This window comes from Pelodiscus sinensis, chromosome 1 (assembly GCF_052426305.1).
Source record: "Pelodiscus sinensis isolate ZL-2025 chromosome 1, ASM5242630v1, whole genome shotgun sequence".
Taxonomy (NCBI): domain Eukaryota; kingdom Metazoa; phylum Chordata; order Testudines; family Trionychidae; genus Pelodiscus; species Pelodiscus sinensis.
The window spans coordinates 304,490,925-304,512,792 of NC_143052.1; the positions used below are offsets into that span (position 1 = coordinate 304,490,925).

Consider the following 21,868-nt stretch of genomic DNA (forward strand, 5'->3'; position numbering starts at 1 on the left):
TGGCACAACAAACGAGCTGAGATCAAAAAATCAGCCGAAGGCACTAAAGGCAGAAGGCAGTGGTGTCCAATAAGGCAGAGGACAACCACAAATAGAACTGCTACGGCTGTCAGTCCCTGCAAGAGGTTCTAAAGCACGCAGCAAGAGAGAAATGGCTCTCTGAGGAGATCCCTTTAAGCAAGGTCTCAGAGGAGCTCCAGACCCCGCCCCTGGAAAGGGCTGATGCCCTTTTGCCCTCTTCAAAATGGTTCCGGGCTTCTGCTTTTGCGCAAATGCGTCCCGCCAATGTAGATGCTCTTTTGCGCAAAAGCGCATCGTTCTTACGATGAGTCCTGGACCAATATAGACGCTCTCTTGCGCAAATACTCTAATGCAAAAACTCTTGCATTACAGACAATTTGCGCAAAATCATGCCAATGTAGACATAGCCTAAGTATATTACTCCAGTGCTTTTACATTTATAAAACAGAGTTGTAATCTCATCAAAGATATATAAACATGCAATATCACAGCAGAGTTTCAGAGGCAATAGTGTATAAGTGTAATAGATGGTGCATAGAGGGGTGAATAATTTGCTAATAATAGTTTGGTTTTTTGTATTTGAAATGTAAACTTACATTTCAATTTCCTGTCTTTCAGATTCTCTCTCTCTCTTTCTCTCTGTGTGAGGAAGTGGGTCTGGCCCACAAAATCTCATCACCTAATAAACAATCTTGTTAGTCTTTAAAGTGCTGCATAGTCTTGTCTGTGTGTGTGTGTGTTTTAAAACACCGTTGTCAATTACATAGTTTCCCCCTAAATGATTGATACATTCTACAACCTTAATTCCAGCTTTACAGTTGGGGGGGGGGGTTAGTTTGAAAAGAGCACTAACATCCATGCTGAGAGGCGATAGCAGTGCCTCTTAAAAATGTTGTCTAATGTTGGCTAATGTTCCAGATGATAAGACAATAAAATAATAGCAGTACCAAAAAGAACTTTTTAGAGCTTGCCCACATTTAGGAAATGTGATGTGCAGAATAAAACTTCTGACCATTTCTGTTGACATAAATAAATAGCAATCAGATGTGCAAAAGTAGTGAACAAGATCACATCCAAATGCAGAGCATAAATGAAGCTGACACAGAGATAAGTTACCAAATGGCACAGAGAAAGCATGAAAACAGAAGGAAAAACACACCACAATTTGTGCAGAAACAAAGACACAAATACAAACTAGAGGAGCAGATGAAATGCAAAGGACAACCTGTATGGAAAAATATACAGGCAGTCCCCGACTTACGCGGATCCGACTTATGACGGATCCGCACTTACGAACGGGGCTTTTCTCACCCCGGAGCTCACGGGCGGCGGGTCACCACCTGTGTCCTCCGGGGCGAGAAAAGCTTCTCCCGGTCTCCCTGGTCTGCTGGGGGAGGGTCCAGCAAAGCCACTGTACCCCCCCAGCAGACCAGGGACACCCGAGCAAAGCCGCCCAGGCGGCAGGAGTCCCGCTGCCTGGGCGGCTTTGCTCGTTTGCCCCGGAGCAAAGCCGCCCAGGCAGCGGGACTCCCGCCGCCTGGGCGGCTTTGCTCCTGTCCCCCTGGTCTGCTGGGGGGGGTCCAGCAAAGCCGCTGGACCCCCCCAGCAGACCAGGGACACCCGAGCAAAGCTGCCGCCTGGGCGGCTTTGCTCCCGGGCAAACAAGCAAAGCCGCCCAGACGGCGGCTTTGCTCTGGTGTCCCTGGTCTGCTGGGGGGGTTCAGCGGCTTTGCTGGATCCCCCCCAGCAGACCAGGGGGACAAGAGTAAAGCCGCGGAGCACGCCCACAGCGGGACAGCCCAGGTGCGCTTGGGCTGTCCCGTTGCGGGCGTGCTCCGCAGCTTTGCTCTCCGTCTCCCTGGTCTGCAGGGAGACGGGGAGCAAAGCCTTGGAGCACGCCCACAGCGGGACAGCCTGGGCGCGCTTGGGCTGTCCCGCTGCAGGCGTGCTCAGCGGCTTTGCTCTCCGTCTCCCTGGTCTGCAGGGAGACGGGGAGCAAAGCCTTGGAGCATGCCCGCAGCGGGACAGCCCAGGCGCGCTTGTGCTGTCCCGCTGCGGGCATGCTCCAAGGCTTTGCTCCTGTCCCCCTGGTCTGCTGGGGGGGGGGGGGGTGCAGCTAGTGCCCCCCCCAGCAGACCAGGCTTTTCTTGCCTACCCCTGGGGTAGAGCAGCTGGAGGCTGCTGGGTTGGTCCCGCAGTGCCGCTCCGGACCAACCCGGCAGCACCCCAGCTGCTCTGCCCCAGGCGTCCTGATTCAGCCGCTGCTGGTCAGTTTCAGCAGCGGCTGAATCAGGACACCTGGGGCAGAGCAGCTGGGGTGCTGCTGGGTTGCTCCAGTAGCGCCGAGGAGCCACGCTACTGGAGCAACCCAGCAGCACCCCAGCTGCTCTGCCCCAGGCATCCCCAAGTCAGCCGCTGCTGAAACTGACCAGCAGCTGACTACAGGAAGCCCGAGGCAGAGTTGCTCTGCCCCAGGCTTCCTGGAATCAGCCGCTGATCAGTTTCGGCAGCAGCTGACTTGGGGACGCCTGGGTTTCTTAAGTTGAATCTGTATGTAAGTCAGAACTGGCATCCAGATTCAGCCGCAGTTGAAACTGATCAGTATCAGCAGCAGCTGACGCCAGTTCCAACTTACATACAGATTCAACTTAAGAACAAACCTACAGTCCCTATCTTGTACGTAACCCGGGGACTGCCTGTATTGGAAAATGCCCTCCTTATGACAGTAACACCTTACTTGCAAACAGAAAGACAAAGAAGAAATATGTTAAAGAAGCAAGAAATGACTCACAGAATGAGCCTTTGCATGTAAATGACATTAATGCAATGCAAAATAGCAAAAGTAAATGGTTTGTAAAGCTTAGACTCTTATCAGATGCAAAGATAATGCAGGAGCACAAAAACAAACAGGAAATTGAATGCCAAATATATAATGGGGCACCAGTGAATGTACTAGGTTACAAAAATATCCTCATTATTATGCAAGAGAAGGAAGCAAAATTGCAATAAACTAAAATTAAATTACAATTATACAATGTCATGATCATAATTCCACTAGTATAATGTAAATTGTAAGCAGAATACCAAGAAAAAGTATATAAGCTAAGTTTCAGGAAGTACAGATAACACAGAAGTCACTACATACGGCTAAAACAAGTGAATCATAAATAAACTTTGTGACTGTAAATGATTCATTCATGCTACAGGGGTTCAACCAGACACCTGAAGAAGTCAGGAAGGTATCGTCCTTCGTATCCTAGAATGGGGGGTATGGTTTAATCTCCTTCCTCTGAAGTATCAGAAATTACCATGTCTGGAGATGGGACACTGGATAAGATTGTCTGAAGTGACACTGAGGATCTTTTATTTCAGTTAGTTGGCTAACTGTACTTGCTAATGTGGTCAGTATCTAACTGATCACCACATTGGGACCGGGGAAAAAAATTCCCTTGGGTCAGACTTGCAATTTTTTCGCCTTCTTCTGCAGTCTGTGGCTGGGGATCACTTGGCAGGATTAGCCAAATAGAATTTTACTTAATCATTTCATTGCCATTGCAGGGACCCCTCTTATTAGTGCATGTTGGTCTGTCCCAATTTCTCCATTTGGTACATAATAGTCTAATTTCTTATGAGCTATATAACACTTTGATCTAATTTCAGTGCCTGAGTTTAGTGTGTGAGTGATGGGAGGTATTTATGACCTGTGGAGTACAGGAAATAAGACTAGATGATCTGATGATCCCTTCTGGCGCTAAACTCGATGGGTACGTCTACATTGGCATGCTCCTGTGCAATAACTCTTTTGCGGAAGAGTTCTTGTTCAAAAACTCTTCCAAAAGAGAGCATCTACAGAGGCATGTGCTTTTGTGCAAGAGATGTGCTTTTGTGCAAGAGTATCCTTGCCAGTGTAGACACTCTCTTGCGCAAGAAAGCTCTGATGGCCATTTTAACCATAGGGCTTTCTTGTGCAAGAAATTCATGTAGCCTGTCTACACTGGCCTCTTGCGCAAGAGCAGTTGCACAAGAGGGCTTCTTCCTGAGCAGGAGCATCACAATTCTTGCGCAAGAAGCACTGATTTCATACATTAGAACGTCAGTGTACTTGTGCAAGAACTCGCGGCCAGTGTAGACAGGTCGCTTTTGTGCAAGATCGCGCCTATAGACACAGCCTATTACTAGATTCATACAATGGACATATAAAATGCATAATCAGAACAGACAATCACTGTGGCACACATGCAGCAAAGACATTAAAAAATTGCCATGATGTTTTTAAAGAACTGCAGTGTCTCCTAGTCATGTTACATCTGGAAAGACAGGGAAAAAATAGTCAGTAGAGCAGCTACCCCCCTTCTTTGCCATTGCATTAAGAGAAACAAAAAATGGGAGTAATAAAATGAATGGAAAAGAAGACTAAAAATAAAAAATATATGGAAAAAATACTTTGCTAATGTCAGCACGTCTACAAGTCAGATAATCAGCATAGTAGCTATTGAGAAGAAAGAAAAGTGATATATTTGTATAGACCCTAGCACCCTAAATAAAACACACACAAAAAAAGTCACTACTGAATGCCTGTAAGTACAGAAATGTTACCTGACCGAACAACATCAGAAATAGAGTCAGTACTTGATTCCAAAGATGTATATTGGGAATATGATACTGGATAAAGAAGACAGCTACCTCACATTTTGGACACCAACAGGTGGATACAGAGGGTTGAAAAATGCTGTGGTATCAAACCTGAAGTAGGATTATAACAGTGTCTTCAACGAGACATACTAATAGGATTAGGTTGATTTTCAATAAGTCTTGGAATACGGGAACTTCTAGAAGAATAGAAGAAAGCTAATGGTGTGCACTATTTAAAAAGAGTTAACAGGATGACTCAAGTAATTAAAGGCTTGTCATTCTAATATCCATCCCAAGCAAAATAATGGAATCGCTGATACAGAACTTAATTAATGAGGTATTAAAAGAAGGTAATAAAGCTAATGCCCATCAACATGGGTTTATGGAAAATAGATCCTGTCAAACTAACTTGATGCCTTTTTGTGATGAGATTACAAGTTTGGTTGATAAAGGTAATAACATTAATGTAATATCCTTAGACTTCTGTAAGGCATTTGACTTGGTGCTGGATATTAAATTAGCCTGGTACACATTAAATTGATTAAAAGGTGGATAACTGATAGATCTCAAAATATAACTGTAAGCGGGGAATTATCATAAAAAGGTTGTGTTTCTAGTAGGGTGTCATAGGGATAGAGGCCCTATGTTGTATAATATTTTTATTTATGACCTGAAAGAAAACATAAAATCAACACTGATAAAGTTTTCCATAACTCAAAAGTTGAGAGAGTGATAAATAATGAAGAGAACAGGTCACTGTTAGATAGAGATCTGGATCATTTGGTAAACTGGACTCAAACAAATAATATGTATTGTAATATGGCTAAATGTAAATGTATACCTCTGAGAACAAAAATGTAGGCTATGTTTACAGGACAGGAGACCCTATCCTGGGAAGCAGTGACTCTGAAAAAGATTTGGCGTTCATGGTAGATAATCAGCTAAACATAAACTTTCAGTACTACTTAGGTGATCCTTGGATGCATAAACATGGGAAAATTGAATAGGAGTAGACAAGTTATTTTACCTCTGATTTTTGGCACTGAGGCAACCGCTACTTGAATACTGTGTCCATGTCTGGTATCTGAAATTCAAGTAGGATGTTGATAAAATGGAGAAAATTCATGGAATTGCCCCACTAGAGTGATTAAAGGATTAGAAAGCATGCATTACAGTGTAGACTTAAAGGAACTCTGTTTAACTTAAAAAGATTAAGGGGTGACTTATCTTAACCCATAAGTCTCTGGGGGTATGTCTACACTATGGCGCTATTTTGAATTAACTTAATTTGAAATAGTTCATTTGAATTAAGCTAATTTGAAATAACGCATCTACACACAAAAACTATTTCGAAATAACATTTTGCTATTTCGAAATAGCACGTCCACACTGAGTGGACTCTGAACCGAAGTTAAGGCTGGCTGGAACCAGTGCCGGCAAGGCATCAGGTTAGGACTTAGTGTGTGGGGCTGTTGCCTGAGGCTAACTGAGTTCCGTGCTTAAAGGGACCCTACCCCCACCCCGAACAGACAGTTCTCAGGGTACCTCGCTTGCTTGTCTACCTCGATGAGGGACACCAAAGCAGTCCTGTCTTGGACTGCTCTGAGTGCCCGAACTCGGGACACCACAGCACTCAGCCACATGGAGCCAGAGATGCCTCTGGGCATGCCGGTGGGTCTCGTGGGGTCACTGCCATCAACACAGCTGCACTTGCTGCAGGCTGCCATCTGGGGGGTCCATCAGGGGGCTGTCAGGATCCAGGAGGCCCTGAGGGAGAGTGTCCACCCTGAGGAGCCCTCAGAGCCTCCCCAGTCCTCCTCACCGGGGACTCATGCCCCATTTATCTAGATAACATAATTTATCTAGATCTGTAGGAATTGCTCCTCCTAATGCACCCTAATATGCCATTAGCCTTGGGAACACTTATATCTAGCTTCTCATCCACTGTAATCCCCAGGTCCTTTTCTGCCGAATTGCTACTTAGCCAGTTGGTACCCAGCCTGTAACAATGCTTGGGATTCTTCCATCCCAAGTTCAGGACTCTGCAATTGTCCTTGTTGAACGTCATCAGACTTTTTTTTCACCCACTCCTCTGATTTGTCTAGGTCACGCTGGACCCTATCCTTACCCTCCAGCATATCTACCTCTCTTAGTGTCATCTGCAAACTTGCTGGAGGTGCAATCCATTCCCTCAGCCAGGTCATTAATAAAGATGAGCAAAACTGGCCCTAGAACAGATCTTTGGGGCACTCTTCTTTAAACTGACCACCAACCAGACATCGAGCCATTGATTGCTGCTGGTTGGGACCAACAATCTAGCCAGCCTTCTATCCAGCTTACAGTCCATTTATCCAATCCATAGTTCCTTAACTTGCCGGGAAGAATATTGTGGGAAACTGTACCAAAAGATTTGCTAAAGTCAAGGTATATCACATCTGCTGACTTCTCCTTGTCCAAGGAGCCAGTTACCTCATCATAGAAGCTAATGAGATTCGGCAGGCATGACTTGCTCTTGATGAATCCATGTTGACTATTCTTGATTACTTTCCCCTCTTCCAAGTGCTTCAGAATGGATTCCTTGAGTATCCCCTCCATGATTTTTCCGGGGAATGAGGTGAGGCTGACCGATCTGTAGTTCTCTGGATTGTCCTTTTTCCCTTTTTTAAAGATAGGCACTACATTTGCCTTTTTCCAGTCATCTGGGACCTCTCCCAACCTCCAGGAGGTTTCAAAGATAATGGCCAAAGGCTCTGCAATGACATTTGCCTATTCCCTCAGTACCCTGGCATGCATTAAATCTGAACCAAAGAATTTGTGTATGAGTAGGTTTTCTAAATAGTTCTTATCATGTTCTTTCTCCACCATATGAGACACTTGCTGACCTTGCAAGTGCTATCACCTGACTCCAAACAAGTAAAAATAATACTGCAGATGCCCACACTAAGGGTATGTCTACACAGCAGGGCTAAACTCAAAATAAGCAACACAACTTGAGCTATGCTAATTGCTTAAGTCAAAATACCTTATTTCAAATTTGGGGACGTCTACACACCACTTATTTTGAAATGGAGTTCTCTTCCTATGATGTCCCTTACTCCTCATTCAATGAGGAGTCAGAGTAAACAGTCCTCCAGCTCAACATTATGTTGAAATAACTAATTGTATGTAGACACAGGCTACGCTGCTGTGTAGACATAACCTAAAAGATCAGTGAATGGAGAAACACTTCCACAAAAGACATTATTAGCAGCTCAGTACAATACTTCGTATCAAGATGCACATATTCTTTGGCATTTGTAGACCCATTATTACTACAGTCAATGGTGATGGAAGGAAAAGAGACAAAGTCAAAGCCTGCTACCTACTAACAAGCTAAAGGTGTCACAAAACTGCAATTGGGAGTCCCCGGTGGGAACTGTTTCATCAGGACAAATAGTGCATTGGGAAACAAGCCACATGTGCAGAACAGATAAATCCTTATTCATATAGCAGTGAAGTGGATAGGCATATATTAAGGCTGTCAATTGACCTGCATTAACTCCTGCGATTAACATAGGGAAGGATTAATGCATTAATTTTTAACGCATCAATCGCAGGCATTAATGCTGCACTGCCCCTTTGAAGTGCCACTTTGGCACTTCAAAGGAGCAGTGCAAGTGGAGCCGGAGATCAGCTGGAGTCCCCAGCTGATCCCAGGCTCCTAATGCACTGCCCCTTGTAAACGCTGCTGCAGCGCTTCCAAGGCACAGTGCTGCATGGAACCCGGAGTCAGCTGGGCACTCCAGCTGACTGGGCTCCATGCAGTGCTGCCCCATTGAAATGCTGTCGCAGCATTTCAAAGGGGAGGCATACACAATCACATGATTAATCGTGTGGATATATGGGATATATTTCACCAAAACTTTTTCGTACTCCACATGATTAATCGTGTGGATATATAGGATATATTTCACCAAAACTTTTTCGTACTCTGGACAGAAAATAAATACATGAATGTCAGTGGAATATAGACGCTATGACTTAATCAGCAGGATAGGGAAAGAACATAGGCCAATGAGCAAATGATTGATATGGGAACACACTCTCAAAACTATCACCAGATAAACCAATCCTGTTATCACAGGAAAGTCTTGTAGTTGCTCCAACATCAAGCTATTTTTATTGTAGACACAAAAAAGCTTTATACAGTATTGAGTGAAAAGGAAACCCTCTCAAAACCAGAGGAAAATACATTAGTTGTCAAACAAATTAAGAGTTGAATGTTTTGACAGTATTTACACTTTCCTGTGAAATGTTTTGATTCCACTGAATTAGCATTTTCAGGGTATGTGTACACCATAGAGTTTTTTTGGGAAAAATGGCCAAGGGCCAGGGAGCGAAGCTCACACTCCAGGGTAGGACCCTCACACCTGCCCCTATTACCAGGAGTTGCACCAAATCCTGGGGGTTGGGGAAACCATTTTCCCACTCGTAGTCATGGACTCCAGCCTCAACACTCCTGTAGTTGCCCGGCCGGAGGTCACAGCGGAAGAGGAGGACCAGGGACAGCAGCAGGAGGGAGGAGGAGGCGGATGATATGGCTACCGTCACACTCTCCTTAGAGCCAGTTCCTGTCAGCCTGGATGTCTCCCAGGCCTCCTCTGAGGCCAGGAAGGGATCTTCAGGTGAGTGCTCTCAGTTTGTCACACACACAGGGCGGGGGATGTGGGCACAGAGGGGGAGTAGTATGAACATCACTCAGCCTGCTCGGGCTGGACATCATGCTGCCGTCTGTGCACACGGTACCACGTACTGCGTTAGTGTGCACCACGTGGACTCAGCAGACAGCTCCTGAGCACAGCCACAATCCTGCTTCCAGGCTCAGGAGCGGCCACACACACATCTGGCCCCAGGGAGGGGGGGCGCCCTCTCAGCACCTGCCACAGCTGGAAGTAGGTTAGCCACAAGGGCACAGGCACAGCTCCAGACACACCAAGGAGTGCCACACACAGTACATGGGCATGCCTGTACATGCGAGGCGGCATCCGCTCCCACGGACAGTGCTGCCTGGCTCAGGTGTATGCAGGACCTAGGGATGGCCAGGCTGCTCCTGGCTCCTCTGCTGCCCATGGGGAGATCCCACTGTGGCCAGACACTTCCTTTGCCTGCCTGTCTGTGGACTATGGGGAGAGGGGTGTGGGTGGGAAGTGACCTGCATGGTTCCCTGGGGACCTCGGAGTCCCTGTGAGGCAGGGCCTGTTGTGCAGGCCACAGATGGCCTTCCTCCCCAGACATCCCCCTCCTCTGGCCTGAGGACTGTTGGTCACTGCTCACAGAGACGAGCACGGCTTCAAGGACAATGTCTCCATGGATGACTGACCGTCTCTCACTCTTTGTGTTCTACACAGTCGGATCTGCTGGGACTAAGGGCCAAGCCACACCAACCAAGCAATCTGCCAGAGCCCGGGGGACCCGAAAGCACACGAGGGTCCATGAAGACCTGATGTGGCAGTATGTCAGTGTCCTGTGTGACATGCAGGAAACCCTGGCACAGAATATCCGGGAGCACACAGCGTGTCGGAACCATACCTGGGGCCAGCTCATGCAGTGGTGCGATAGCATGTGTGCCATCATGAGGGAAATGATGGTATACCTGATTTCTGTCGCTGCTCCTGTCTGCCACCCTCCTGTTCTCCCTGCTAAGCCCATTCCCCCTCCCGCTGGCCCTCAAGTGATGCCTCTGCTCCCTCCCCAATCAAAGCCCATGCCCCGTTCCCCAAGCAATGCCCAAGCTCCCTCCCCAAGTGATGCTCATACCCCCTCACCCTGCCCCCCTGCCATCCCTGACCCCACTCCAGCCCCTGCTCCTGCCCACCCCCCTGCGGTACCAGGACCCACCCAACCCCAAGTCTGACAAGATCCCTGCAGCGGAGGTGCCACATCCAGCTGCCCCCCATGCCACTCCAGGTTATGAGCCCCCTCCTTCTCCCTTTTTTTTCTAAAACAAATATAAGGTTCATTTCCTTCAAAAACAAACAGGTGTGTTTATTGAGAATTCAGGGAAGTGGGTGAAGGGAGGGGTTGTGGTGGGAAAGGAATAGTGTAGCAAGCCAAAAGCCCCTGAGGGGGGGAGGTCCTGGGGAGAGTTATTGGGATCCTTCAGAGAAATTCTCCCTCTTGTACATTTCAAAGGAGGAACATGGACATGCCTGTCGACTAGTTGATGGAAATTCCATCAACTAGTCGACTAGTCAATTAACTGCAGTTTAACATCCTTAATTCTCTATATGCCCAAACAGTGTCTGGCATGTCTACATTGCTATATTTAATGTCCCAGTGGTATAGTGTCCCACTGCCAAAGCCTTTCCCCACCCTAGGCTGTGTCTAGACTGCATCCCTTTTCCATAAAAGGGATGCAAATTAGACACATCGCAATTGCAAATGAAGTGGGGATTTAAATCTCCCCCGCTTCATTTGCATAAACATGGCTGCCGCTTTTTTCCAGCTCGGAGCTTTGCCGGAAAAAAGCACCAGTCTAGACGGGGATCTTTCGGAAAATAAAGCCTTTTCCAAAAGATCCCTTATTCCTTATTTTAAGAGGAATAAGGGATCTTTCGGAAAAGGCTTTATTTTCTGAAAGATCCCCGTCTAGACTGGCGCTTTTTTCCGGCAAAGCTCCGAGCTGGAAAAAAGCGGCAGCCATGTTTATGCAAATGAAGTGGGGGGGATTTAAATGCCTGCTTCATTTGCAATTGCGAGTGTCTAATTTGCATCCCTTTTACGGAAAAGGGATGCAGTCTAGACACAGCCCTAGTGAAAGACTCCAGCAGCCTGGAAAGGTGGGGAGTGGAGAGGCAGTAGTGAAAGGCTCCAGCAGAAGGGAGGCAGAGGAGAAAAACTTGAGCAACTCCCCACTGCTAGAGTGTTTCCCTACCACAGGCAGATACCAGAATATTTCCCTGCTGAAGGGAAAGGCTCCAGCAATGGGGAGCTTCTATTTCCTTTCCCTACTGCATCCTCTCTGCCATAGCTTTTCACTGCCACAGCTATTTACTGCCACATGTAGCTGCACATGGCAGTGTGGTCAAAAGTCTGCTTTTCATTGCTATGGTACCCTAAACACAAGTGTGGACAAGACCTAACTGAAAGAGGAGAGACTTATTTGAATTAAATCTCCTCATGGGCAGTTTTTTAAAAATAATTTTTCACTGTAAAGTTTCTAGTACCTTCTTTGGAAGTATCTAGTTCTTCTCACTTTTAGGGTACATCTACACTTGCCCCCTTCTTCGAAGTAGGGAGGCAAATGAAGCATACCGAAGTTGCAAATCAAGCGCGGGATTTAAATATTCTGCGCTTGATTAGCATATTCACGGCCGGTCGCCATTTTAAAATGCTGGTCACCCGATTTTTAACTTGCCACATGTAGACGCGGTAGTCCGATTTAAAACCCTTCCCTCAAATTAACTGGTACTCCTTGTGCAATGAGGGAAGGGTTTTAAAATGGACTACCGCGTCTACACACAGCAAGTTAAATCGGGCGACTGGCATTTTAAAATGGCAACCGGCCGCAAATATGCTAATCAAGCACGGGATATTTAAACCCCACGCTTGATTTGCAACTTTGGTATGCTTCATTTGACTCCCTACTTCGAAGTAGGGGGCAAGTGTAGACGTACCCTATCTCAGGTGGGTGGAGGCTGTACTGTGAATACATTTTAGACCTGAATTTGTAGTATGTTAGAATGCAATGCCACACTAGATTGCAACCAAAGATCATTATTGACTCAGTTTTGCCTTGACCTATAATCATGCTGTCAGTCTAATAACTCTCACATAGGTAAGCACATCCTAACCATTCATTCTATATTTCTAATGGGTCAAAACTACTGACATTTTTGAGAGGTGAGTTATTTGACTCCTTAGTTGTATAGACTTTTGCATGAATAAATATTAAAATGAAATATAAACTTCATTAAGAATCATGGATGCACAATTTAGACTTGTACAAAAGCTTAATTAATATTTGAAAGAAAATACTTTTCTGTAATAATCATGTATTTGACTATGAGGGCTGTCAATCACAATTAACTCACGTGATTAAATAAAAAATAGCAATTAAATTACTTAAATTTTACATAAGTAAAAAAGAAACGCTGTGTAGACATGGTTATTTCAAAAGAAAACCCTGCTTTCAAAATAACCCTTAAATCTTAACCGCATCTACACAGTGTTTCTTTTTTTGAAATAGGGTATTTAGAAAGAGCGCCCGGACACGATTATGCCAATGAAGCACGGGAAATTCAAATCCGTGCTTCATTTGCAATTTCGTTCATCTGCATTTGCATTCCTCTCTTAAGAGAGTAATGCAATTTAGACATACCCAGCGGCTCCAAACACTTTGAGGATCCATTCTTCCCTAGTCTACCAAGGCTCCTGGCCCCAGCCTGCCAGTCGGAGCGCTCATGGGGTCTCTGATGAGACGAGGGGTGCTGTCATATTGGGTACATCCAGAGTAGAGACCTGTACTTTAAAATATAAGAAAATATTTTAAAATATTTAAATAAATGGTATTTTATTGCTTAACAATGTGGTTAATTGCACAGTTAATCGCAGTTAAATGATAAATCACATTTTTTATCACTTGACAGCCCTACTTTATAAGCAACATTACATTTCTACTAATAGTTTCAACATTCCTCTTGTACCAGATAAGTGTTTATTTTTCAAGGAACCACACTATAAATGTCATATATAAAGAGATGAACTAGAGGACACCAAATGAAATTAATGGGGAGCAGGTTTAAAACTAATAAAAGAAAGTTCTTCTTCACACAGTGTGTAGTCAACCTGTGGAACTCCTTGCCAGAGGAGGCTGTGAAGGCTAGGACTATAATAGAGTTTAAAGAGAAGCTAGATAATTTCATGGAGGTTAGGTCCATAAAAGGCTATTAGCCAGGGGATAAAACGGTGTCCTTGGCCTCTGTCTCTCAGGCTGGAGAGGGATGGCAGGAGACAAATCGCTTGATCATTGTCTTCGGTCCACCCTCTCTGGGGTACCTGGTGCTGGCCACTGTCAGTAGACAGGATACTGGGCTAGATGGACCTTTGGTCTGACCCAGTACGGTCGTTCTTATGTTCTTATGATGAAATCCAAAAAGATATAAAATTATGGTCAGTACAATCAGAATTTACACTGCAGTTTTACTCAAATACATTTAGATTATAGTTTTGAGCACTATTTAACAGTATTACCCTATATTTAACAGTATTACCATGAACAGTATTTACACATCCAGAAGATTACATAGTGGAGATATTTATGGTTCCTACGATATGTAAATCGAATAAAATTATGTTGCTGATGTAAAACATGGTATCACCTATGTTTATAGCTGTTATATCAATATATGGTATTATAATCTCATGCAATTGCAATATATTCTAGCTATGATCCAGTTAGTTTGCAAGTAATTAACATGTGCTGCAATGTTTGAAGAGAAATTTTAGTTCAGTCTTTTGACTATCCTTGTTTTTGTGGTATTGTACAAGACTTCAGCATTTTCAAAAAACATATGGGGCTTTCGTTGTTCAAATGCTATTAATTTTAATGCAGATCTCACATTTAAATCCTACCCAACTATTTAAATATAAATGGATCACTGTTATAATTATATCCACAATTTATTTGCACAGTTCAAGAGTATTTTGTATTCATTTTGGGTTTTTCAGCCCGCTTTTCACTTTTCTTTTTTTTTTAACTTATTTTGGTTTTGACCTTTTGCAAAGAAGTCTGGACAACCAAAACTTAAAATATATTGTTAATATAGCTACCTTGATATTGATGTATGGAAATTTAATTTGTGATACTGTAATGGTGTGCAATTGAATGCACATTTTCTTACACTTTCCATGATATATTTTCCTATCTTTTAGGGCCAGAAGGGGCTATTTTTGAACATTCTGTAGAGACACCGCTTGTCAGAGGTGATGCATTTAAACATCTTAGGTAAGAACTTCTGCATACAAACATATATGTCTAATATGTAAAATGAAAATTTTTACAGATGTTCAGATTTTCTTTTAAGTAAATGTAAATGTGAACATTAGGTCATCCCAACAATGTTTGCAGTAAGTTCTGGTAATATTATTCCCTTTTCATTCTACTTTGTGACTCATTCATGTTTTGCAATTTTGAGGATTCACATAGAGATGAATTTCTGAGATTGGTGCCTGAAGTATACACATGATGAATACTTAAAGTAATTATTGTAGTGTTTTAAAGTTTATCATTTCCCTCATCTAAACTTTTGTTTGATTTTATTTGGAACTCTTAAAGTAACATTTACACATTTGTTTACTACAGCATAGAAGTTGTTTATCTGCATTAAGTTAAAAAATACTTCATCATAGACCAGTCGTTATGTACTCAAGATTTTTTTTTTTTTTTTTGGATAAATATTGTACGGGAAAATGGCCTCCACAGTGCTATCTGACACAAGACAATAGGAAACCTCTGCAAAAATGCAGTCTTTGAAGGATCAATAGAAGGGGCAGACAATAATTTTTGACAGGGGGGAGCACTCCAATAATTTGGTAAGTGGCCAAGGGCCACACTCTTCTGTGATATTAATGAAGGGGATGCGGGGTCTGGGATGGAGGTTGGGTACTGAAAAAAGGACTGGGGAGTTAGAGGGTGTGTAGGATCTGGAAGGGAGTTTGGGTGAAGGAGGAGATTGTGCCCTGGGTCAGGGGACTAAGGTTCAGGCGGGAGTTTGGGTTGTGACTTTGTGCAGAAGACTGGGGAACAGGGGTTTGGGTTGTGATCTAGATCAGAAGGGGGTTGTGACCTGCAGCAGCAGACTATGATGCAGGAGGAGGCTAGGGGGCTTGAATTATGACCTGGGGCAGGAGATGGGAGTGCAGTCTGGGAGGGGATATGAGTGCAAGAGGGGAGCAGAGAGTTTGGGTTATGTGGGGTGGGAGGCAGGAGTGGGGGCACAGGAAGTTGGGGGGGGCAGGGAGGTGGTGAGGTGGCAGAAGCAGGTTCTGGCCAGGAGACACTTACCTGGGCAACTCTCAGCCAGCAGTCCAACAGGTTCCCTGCCTTCCATTCCCCAGCAGGCCCCTCAGAGCTGCTGCGAGCCAGAGGGGAGGGTGGAAGAGGTACTTCCCTGCTATCTGTTCTTTAAAGAGGCAATTCCCATTGGCCAGTGGGCACACTGGAATATGTTTCATATTGTGATTCCCAACTGTCATCTCGTTTCAGGGTGCTATAGACCTCTAGTAATATCTTAAACTCCACACAGTTATAATTTTTGTGTTGGTTACATGAAGCAGGGTTATGTTGTAAATCTGTGATTCTATATAGGTATTTCTGTTTCAATGAAAAGGTCACTCACTCATGAGCAGTTAAGGCACTAGACTATAAAACACAAAATGAGGACATGCTGTACACATTTTAAATGAGAGATTGATCCATTTTTGTGATTGCTATTTTTCTTAATGTATATTATTATTATTTAATATAATTTTATTAGACTAAAAGCTAATAGCTTTTCCCCTAGTTATTATGTAGTTTCGCTTTTTTAAGTGCTCTATTTTTACTTTTAAATACATTTATTATTGTTAGTTCAGGTTTTTTTCTGTTTCTTTGTTTTGACAGTTAAATTTGAAGAAAACCCTTCAAGATTCTTGAAGGGTATTGAGAAATTGACCTTTGTGGAGGAGCATACTCACTGCATATTTATTTAGAGAGTTGGCCATGCCCACTAAAAGCATAAGTACAGCTCTAGAATGTTACCTTGAGTTGTTAGGGCTCAAGTAAAATGAATAATTCCAACTAGTTGTACACATTTAATATATTGAGTTAGTGGAATCAGACACTGTCCCAAGGTCTACAAGTTCTGTTATTCTTTTGTTTATTAAAATGTCACTTATTTCCTCACTCAAATAGCATAAAACCTTTTTTAGATCTCTTACTCCCACATCTCAAATATCACAGTGCTTTTCTTTCTCCTAATAGTTCTTCTGGCAAAGTGATTATATTGTGCAGGCTATCACACAGGCTACTGTGATATACAATGCTTAAGGGTGTAGCAAGTACTATGGGTATTGATACTTGAAAACAAAAAGCCTCAGCCTCAAATGTATTTGGGGCCCTACATGGGGTGATGTAAATGCAAAGCAGGTAATGTTCATAACCTTTCAATTTATAGCATATGCACTGAGGTCTCCTTCATTGTTCTCTGTGTGTGTCATTAGAGTTTAGTGCATCAAAGCAAACAGTGCTGACACAAATGGCTTTCTCAATTACCATCTCCTGGATTTGTAGCCCTAGTGCTGAATTTCAAAAAAGACTGATTTATTTAATAAGAAGTGACAAGTTTGTTAGACCATATCTTCTGGTTGCTAAATAATGGAGACAGGGCAGTGCCATTACCCTGCCCTGGTGCCTCTTGTCTTTTCATTATCCCATTAGAAATGTGAAGGGATACAAATAGAGTTCTTTCCAGACTAAGCAGCTGCATTCATAAGTCTCACTTAGAAGGAGGTGTTAGTGCACATTTTTCTACTCCCAGGAAGAAGGAAACATGGTAGTGAGAAGGTGTCTAGTTACAGTACACATCATCTGTTTTTAATCCCACCTTTCAAATGAGATAAAAACTGACAAAAGCTTCAATAACACAGACCAAAAATCGTATTAAGTAGTTCTAGTCTATCTTTTCAAATGCTGAGGGAGAAAAAAAAGATTCTACTTTGAGGTGGAAACAGATGCCCAAGTTCTTCTAAAGTTAGAGTCAGAAATCAAACTTTCTCTCCATTATGATACCAATATTTTTTCTTTTATAATTTATAACACTTGTTGTTCTATTTCTTTTATACTTCATATCCCTAAATAACACATAGCTCATGTTTAGATCATGTCACTCTTAAGCATATTGTTCACTTCTTAAGTTATAAATTATTTTTAGTTTTTTAATACTAAAGTAATATTTAGAAACATGTTCACTGTTAAATTTAGATATATAAATACTTTATAAACCTCAACATAATTTATCTGAGCTAGGCATTCATATTTTTGGAATGTGAGATACTTCGGTCTTTAGGATAACAGTTTTCTACGCCATATGTTTTCCCTACTGTCTAGTTTATCTATGGATTTCTTTATCCAACCTCCTGAGCAGCAAAAAGATACTTTCTTAACATCTAAGGTCAGATCTAATTTTCATCTGATATTGACCATTAAATAGAAGTCTTATCACCATGCAAGTAGACCTTCTAAACATAAATCCTGTTGGCCAGAATGAATCATTTTTAGTGAAATCAATTCTGGGCATGCTGCCAGTACTTTGTCCAAGACTTTTATATCTTTGCTTCCAAGCAAAGTGAGGCTGTATGACCTAACTGCTTCACACTTTTGTTAAATTTTACTGTCACCATAATTGTGAAATGTAATAATGAAGTTCTCAATATTCCAGAGTGTTTAACCTTTGTCAAATGTTATTATAAGTATATTGTACACATAAAATGTTATCAACTTATCTGAGAACTTCTTGTAAAATTAACCAAAAAGTTATTTTTCCAGATTATAAATACTTAATTAATTGCAGGATATTCTGAAAAGGATTCAATATTTTCCCAGGCAAATTCTAGCTGTGTTTTTAACAACCAATACTGTGTTGGCCATTCTTCTGAATCTTTAAATGATAACTTGAGGATGCTTCCTGTTTTGAGAAATATTTGTATTGAATGTCAAAAGACAGCAAGGGAACAGATGTTTATTAGCCTAAGATGTGGTAGTTATACAATTTATAATAATAACTAGGGGTATGTCTACACTACCACCCTAGTTCGAACTAGGGTGGTTAATGTAGGCAACCGGAGTTGCAAATGAAGCCCAGGATTTGAATTTCCCGGGCTTCATTTGCATATTGCCAGGCGCCACCATTTTTAAATGTCCGCTAGTTCGGACTCCATGCCCGTGGCTACACGCGGCACGAACTAGGTAGTTCAGATTAGGCTTCCTATTCCGAACTACCGTTACTCCTCGCCATTTTCGCAATCGGGGCTTTTTTGCGCAAAACAATACCGCATTGTCTACACCGGCCCGCTTGCGCAAAAGCATTTGCGCAAGAGGGCTTTTGTTCGAACGGGAGCAGCATAGCATTTCCGCAAGAACACTGACAATCTTACATGAGATCATCAGTGTTCTTGTGGAAATTCAAGCGGCCAGTATAGACAGCTTGCAAGTTTTTCTGCCATCTTGCCGGTCTAGACGCAGCGTCTATGTATATGTTCACAATAAACATGACCACCATATCACTGCTCTTAATGTTTCCTCTCCTGTGGTGAAGAGTTAGTCTCTTTCCCTCCAGGTAAGATTACTTTGTTTTATAACCAATTATATGTTTGTAGGAGTTAACTGGATGATAACATGGGGTTAGGTCAGAAACTGAAGTGGTCATATTTGTTATGGACATATTGATAAGAATTCTGAAGGAAACATGTAGAGAGCTATGTAGTAGCTAATAAGAGAGATATTTACAAAATCATTTTTTATTATTGCAGTAATACAAATGCCTACATGATTAACTACCTAATAATGGCTCTCATCTAATTGAAGTACAGGGATTTATATTTGCTGTCATAATGCAAATTAGAAACACAAGCTAATCACAGTGGAATAAATCACATAACTAAATAATAACTTTATAATTGTGTTGTCAGTAACTGTAACATTTTTGTTCTCCTATGGTAAGACAATTCACTGCAATGTAATTTTTATAAACACTAGCATTAATTTTCTTGCTGTATATTCATGCTTATATACTTGTTCACTGCCCACTTGGTCAATGCTAGCTTCTCTGCCGCCACCAGAGTGGAACCCCCCAGCCAGTCATAGCAGATGGTCCAGCATTGACCTCTGGTATGGCAAATTCCCAGGTTCAGGATTGGTCAGGTCCCAAGTATACCAGACCAGGGAGGTACAACTTGTATTTGAAAAACCATTGGGTTCTAATGTGAAAGAAGTTCCTCCAAGTATACTTCTTTTGGTCTGTTATGGCCTACAGGTTATTTGGCTATTTTTAGATCAGCTTACTTATAATAGCGAGACTCTGACTTATTAAAGTGTTATTAAGTTTTCTACTTTAATTGTTATTCTTCAACTCATTTCTAACATGTCTTCTCATCAGAAAGTCATATTCCCAACACATTTTTCAGAGTCTCTTGGAATATTTTTAACATACTGTCATATATGCTTGGATAAGTCCTATTTTAATGCTGTTTACTTTTATTTCTTAAGAGGTATGCAGAGCCTTTTGTAAAGTAGGTGAATATTTTTTAAAAATATTAATTTCAGATAGACATGATTTTTTTTGTGTGTGTTCCCTTACTGTCGTAATAGGAGAATAACACAGGACAAACAGGCCTATTCACTGATTTTCCTTGAGAAGTGTATGTCACTGCAGAATTGTATTTGATCCAGGAGAGACATGGACATGAAAGGAGTCTAGAGTTGCCAATATCAGGGAATAATGCCTCAAAGCAATGGCCTTTTAATATATGTCCTGAAGTTCTCTTGTCTTAGGCCGTGTCCAGACTCAGGGGTTTTTTCGGGAAAAGTAGCCTTTTCCCGAAAAAACTTCCCCTGCGTCCAGACTCAAGCCGCGTTATTTCGAAATTATTTCGAAAGAACGCGGCTTTTCTTTCGATGGCGGTAAACCTCGTTTCACGAGGAAGAACGCCTTCTTTCGAAAGTTCCTCTTTCGAAAGAAGGCGTTCTTCAATGTAAAGAGGCCGTCTTCGAAAGAGAGCATCCAGACTCGCTGGGTGCTCTCTTTCGAAAAAGCGGATTTCTCTTTCGAAAGATCCGCCTGCAGTCTAGATGCTTTCGAAAGAGCCTCTTTCGAAAGAAGCCTGCAGTCTAGACATAGCCTTAGAGACTCCCTTTCCAGTGAGGAATAAAATCTTATTTCTCCCTTTTTTAGAGTCATTTATTAAACTTTGGAGTTTTCAAATTAGCTTCTTGTCATGTGTTGGAGAAAGGTCATTACTTATGCCTATTTTTGACAATTATAAACTACCCACATGTCTCTGTCTAGTAGGCTTTTTACTGAGAATTGTGATATATCATCTTAAATATAAATTAAGTTATTTATAAATGTATAAATATGAATTAAATATAAATATAAAATTGTGTATAGGCTAAAAGATGGAGTCTGTTGTTTGAGTACACTTGTAGTTCATTTTTAAAAATGTTCAAAACTAAACAACTTAGCCAAATTTATTATCTAAAGACAAAGCAGTACAATCAAGGGTGGAATTTCAGGCAGATGGGGGGCAATAGCTGTGCACTCCAGGATGCAGCTTGCTTTTCATCCTGTGCCCCAGGCATTTAAGGGAGTGTGAGAGGCATGCATGGAATGCAAGTACTTTTCCCTTACTCCTAGCTAGCTAGCTTGTTTACAGCATAGAAGGTATGCTTCTAAGATATGCTTTTCAGCTAGCAATATTTATAGTATAATTTTATATGCTACAAAATTATTTACACACCACTAAAATCTAACCCACTGTTTTTTTACAGATCCCTAACTTATTGCTTTGTTCTATACTTTTCTTATCTCTGTTTTGGATATTACATTCCAAACCTGCTGACTGTAGAGGTATAGCCTACCCAGTGCCAGGACATACCATTTGTATACAATGTAACTTTTTGCATATTATCCAATTAACGTGGTTAATAATATATGTATTGGCTAACACAGATCAAGTTTTTCTTTTGAGTCTTTTTCAGTACTTTGTATGAAATTTTTGTTAGTCTTTATTGATTTATAAGTTACAATGTAAGTATACATTTGTAATCATACTACAGAAACATTTTTAGGACTTCGTGGTCTTATGCATTTTTCACACACACACATACACACTGTACACAAAGCACTGACTTTCAGAGGCTTTGTATTTAAGTGTTTATAATTTATAATATTCAAAATTAAAATATCTTTTATTCCGTAAAAAAAATTGATAAACCAATACAAAATGCATGACTAATTTACATGGGGAGTGAATTTTTACAACAGAATTATAAACTTCTGAAAATAAAGGTTCAGAATGGAAATATTAACCAAACTTTAACTATAATAGTGAAAATAATGCCATTAATAGACAATAAAACTTTATGAAAGAACACTTTGCATTATAATATAATTAAAGTAAATTGAAAAGCTATTCTGGA

General features: G+C 41.9%; 1 protein-coding gene across 3 annotated transcripts in view; it reads left to right on the top strand.

The window, feature by feature from the left end:
* SGCG (sarcoglycan gamma) overlaps window positions 1–21,868 on the top strand; it is a 151,978-nt gene that overhangs the window by 83,190 nt on the left and 46,920 nt on the right. For all 3 annotated transcript variants that reach the window (XM_075919276.2, XM_025179381.3, XM_025179380.3), the window contains exon 6: window positions 14,566–14,638. In XM_075919276.2, the coding sequence (XP_075775391.1) occupies window positions 14,566–14,638 (73 nt within the window). The remainder of the gene's footprint in view (window positions 1–14,565; window positions 14,639–21,868) is intronic.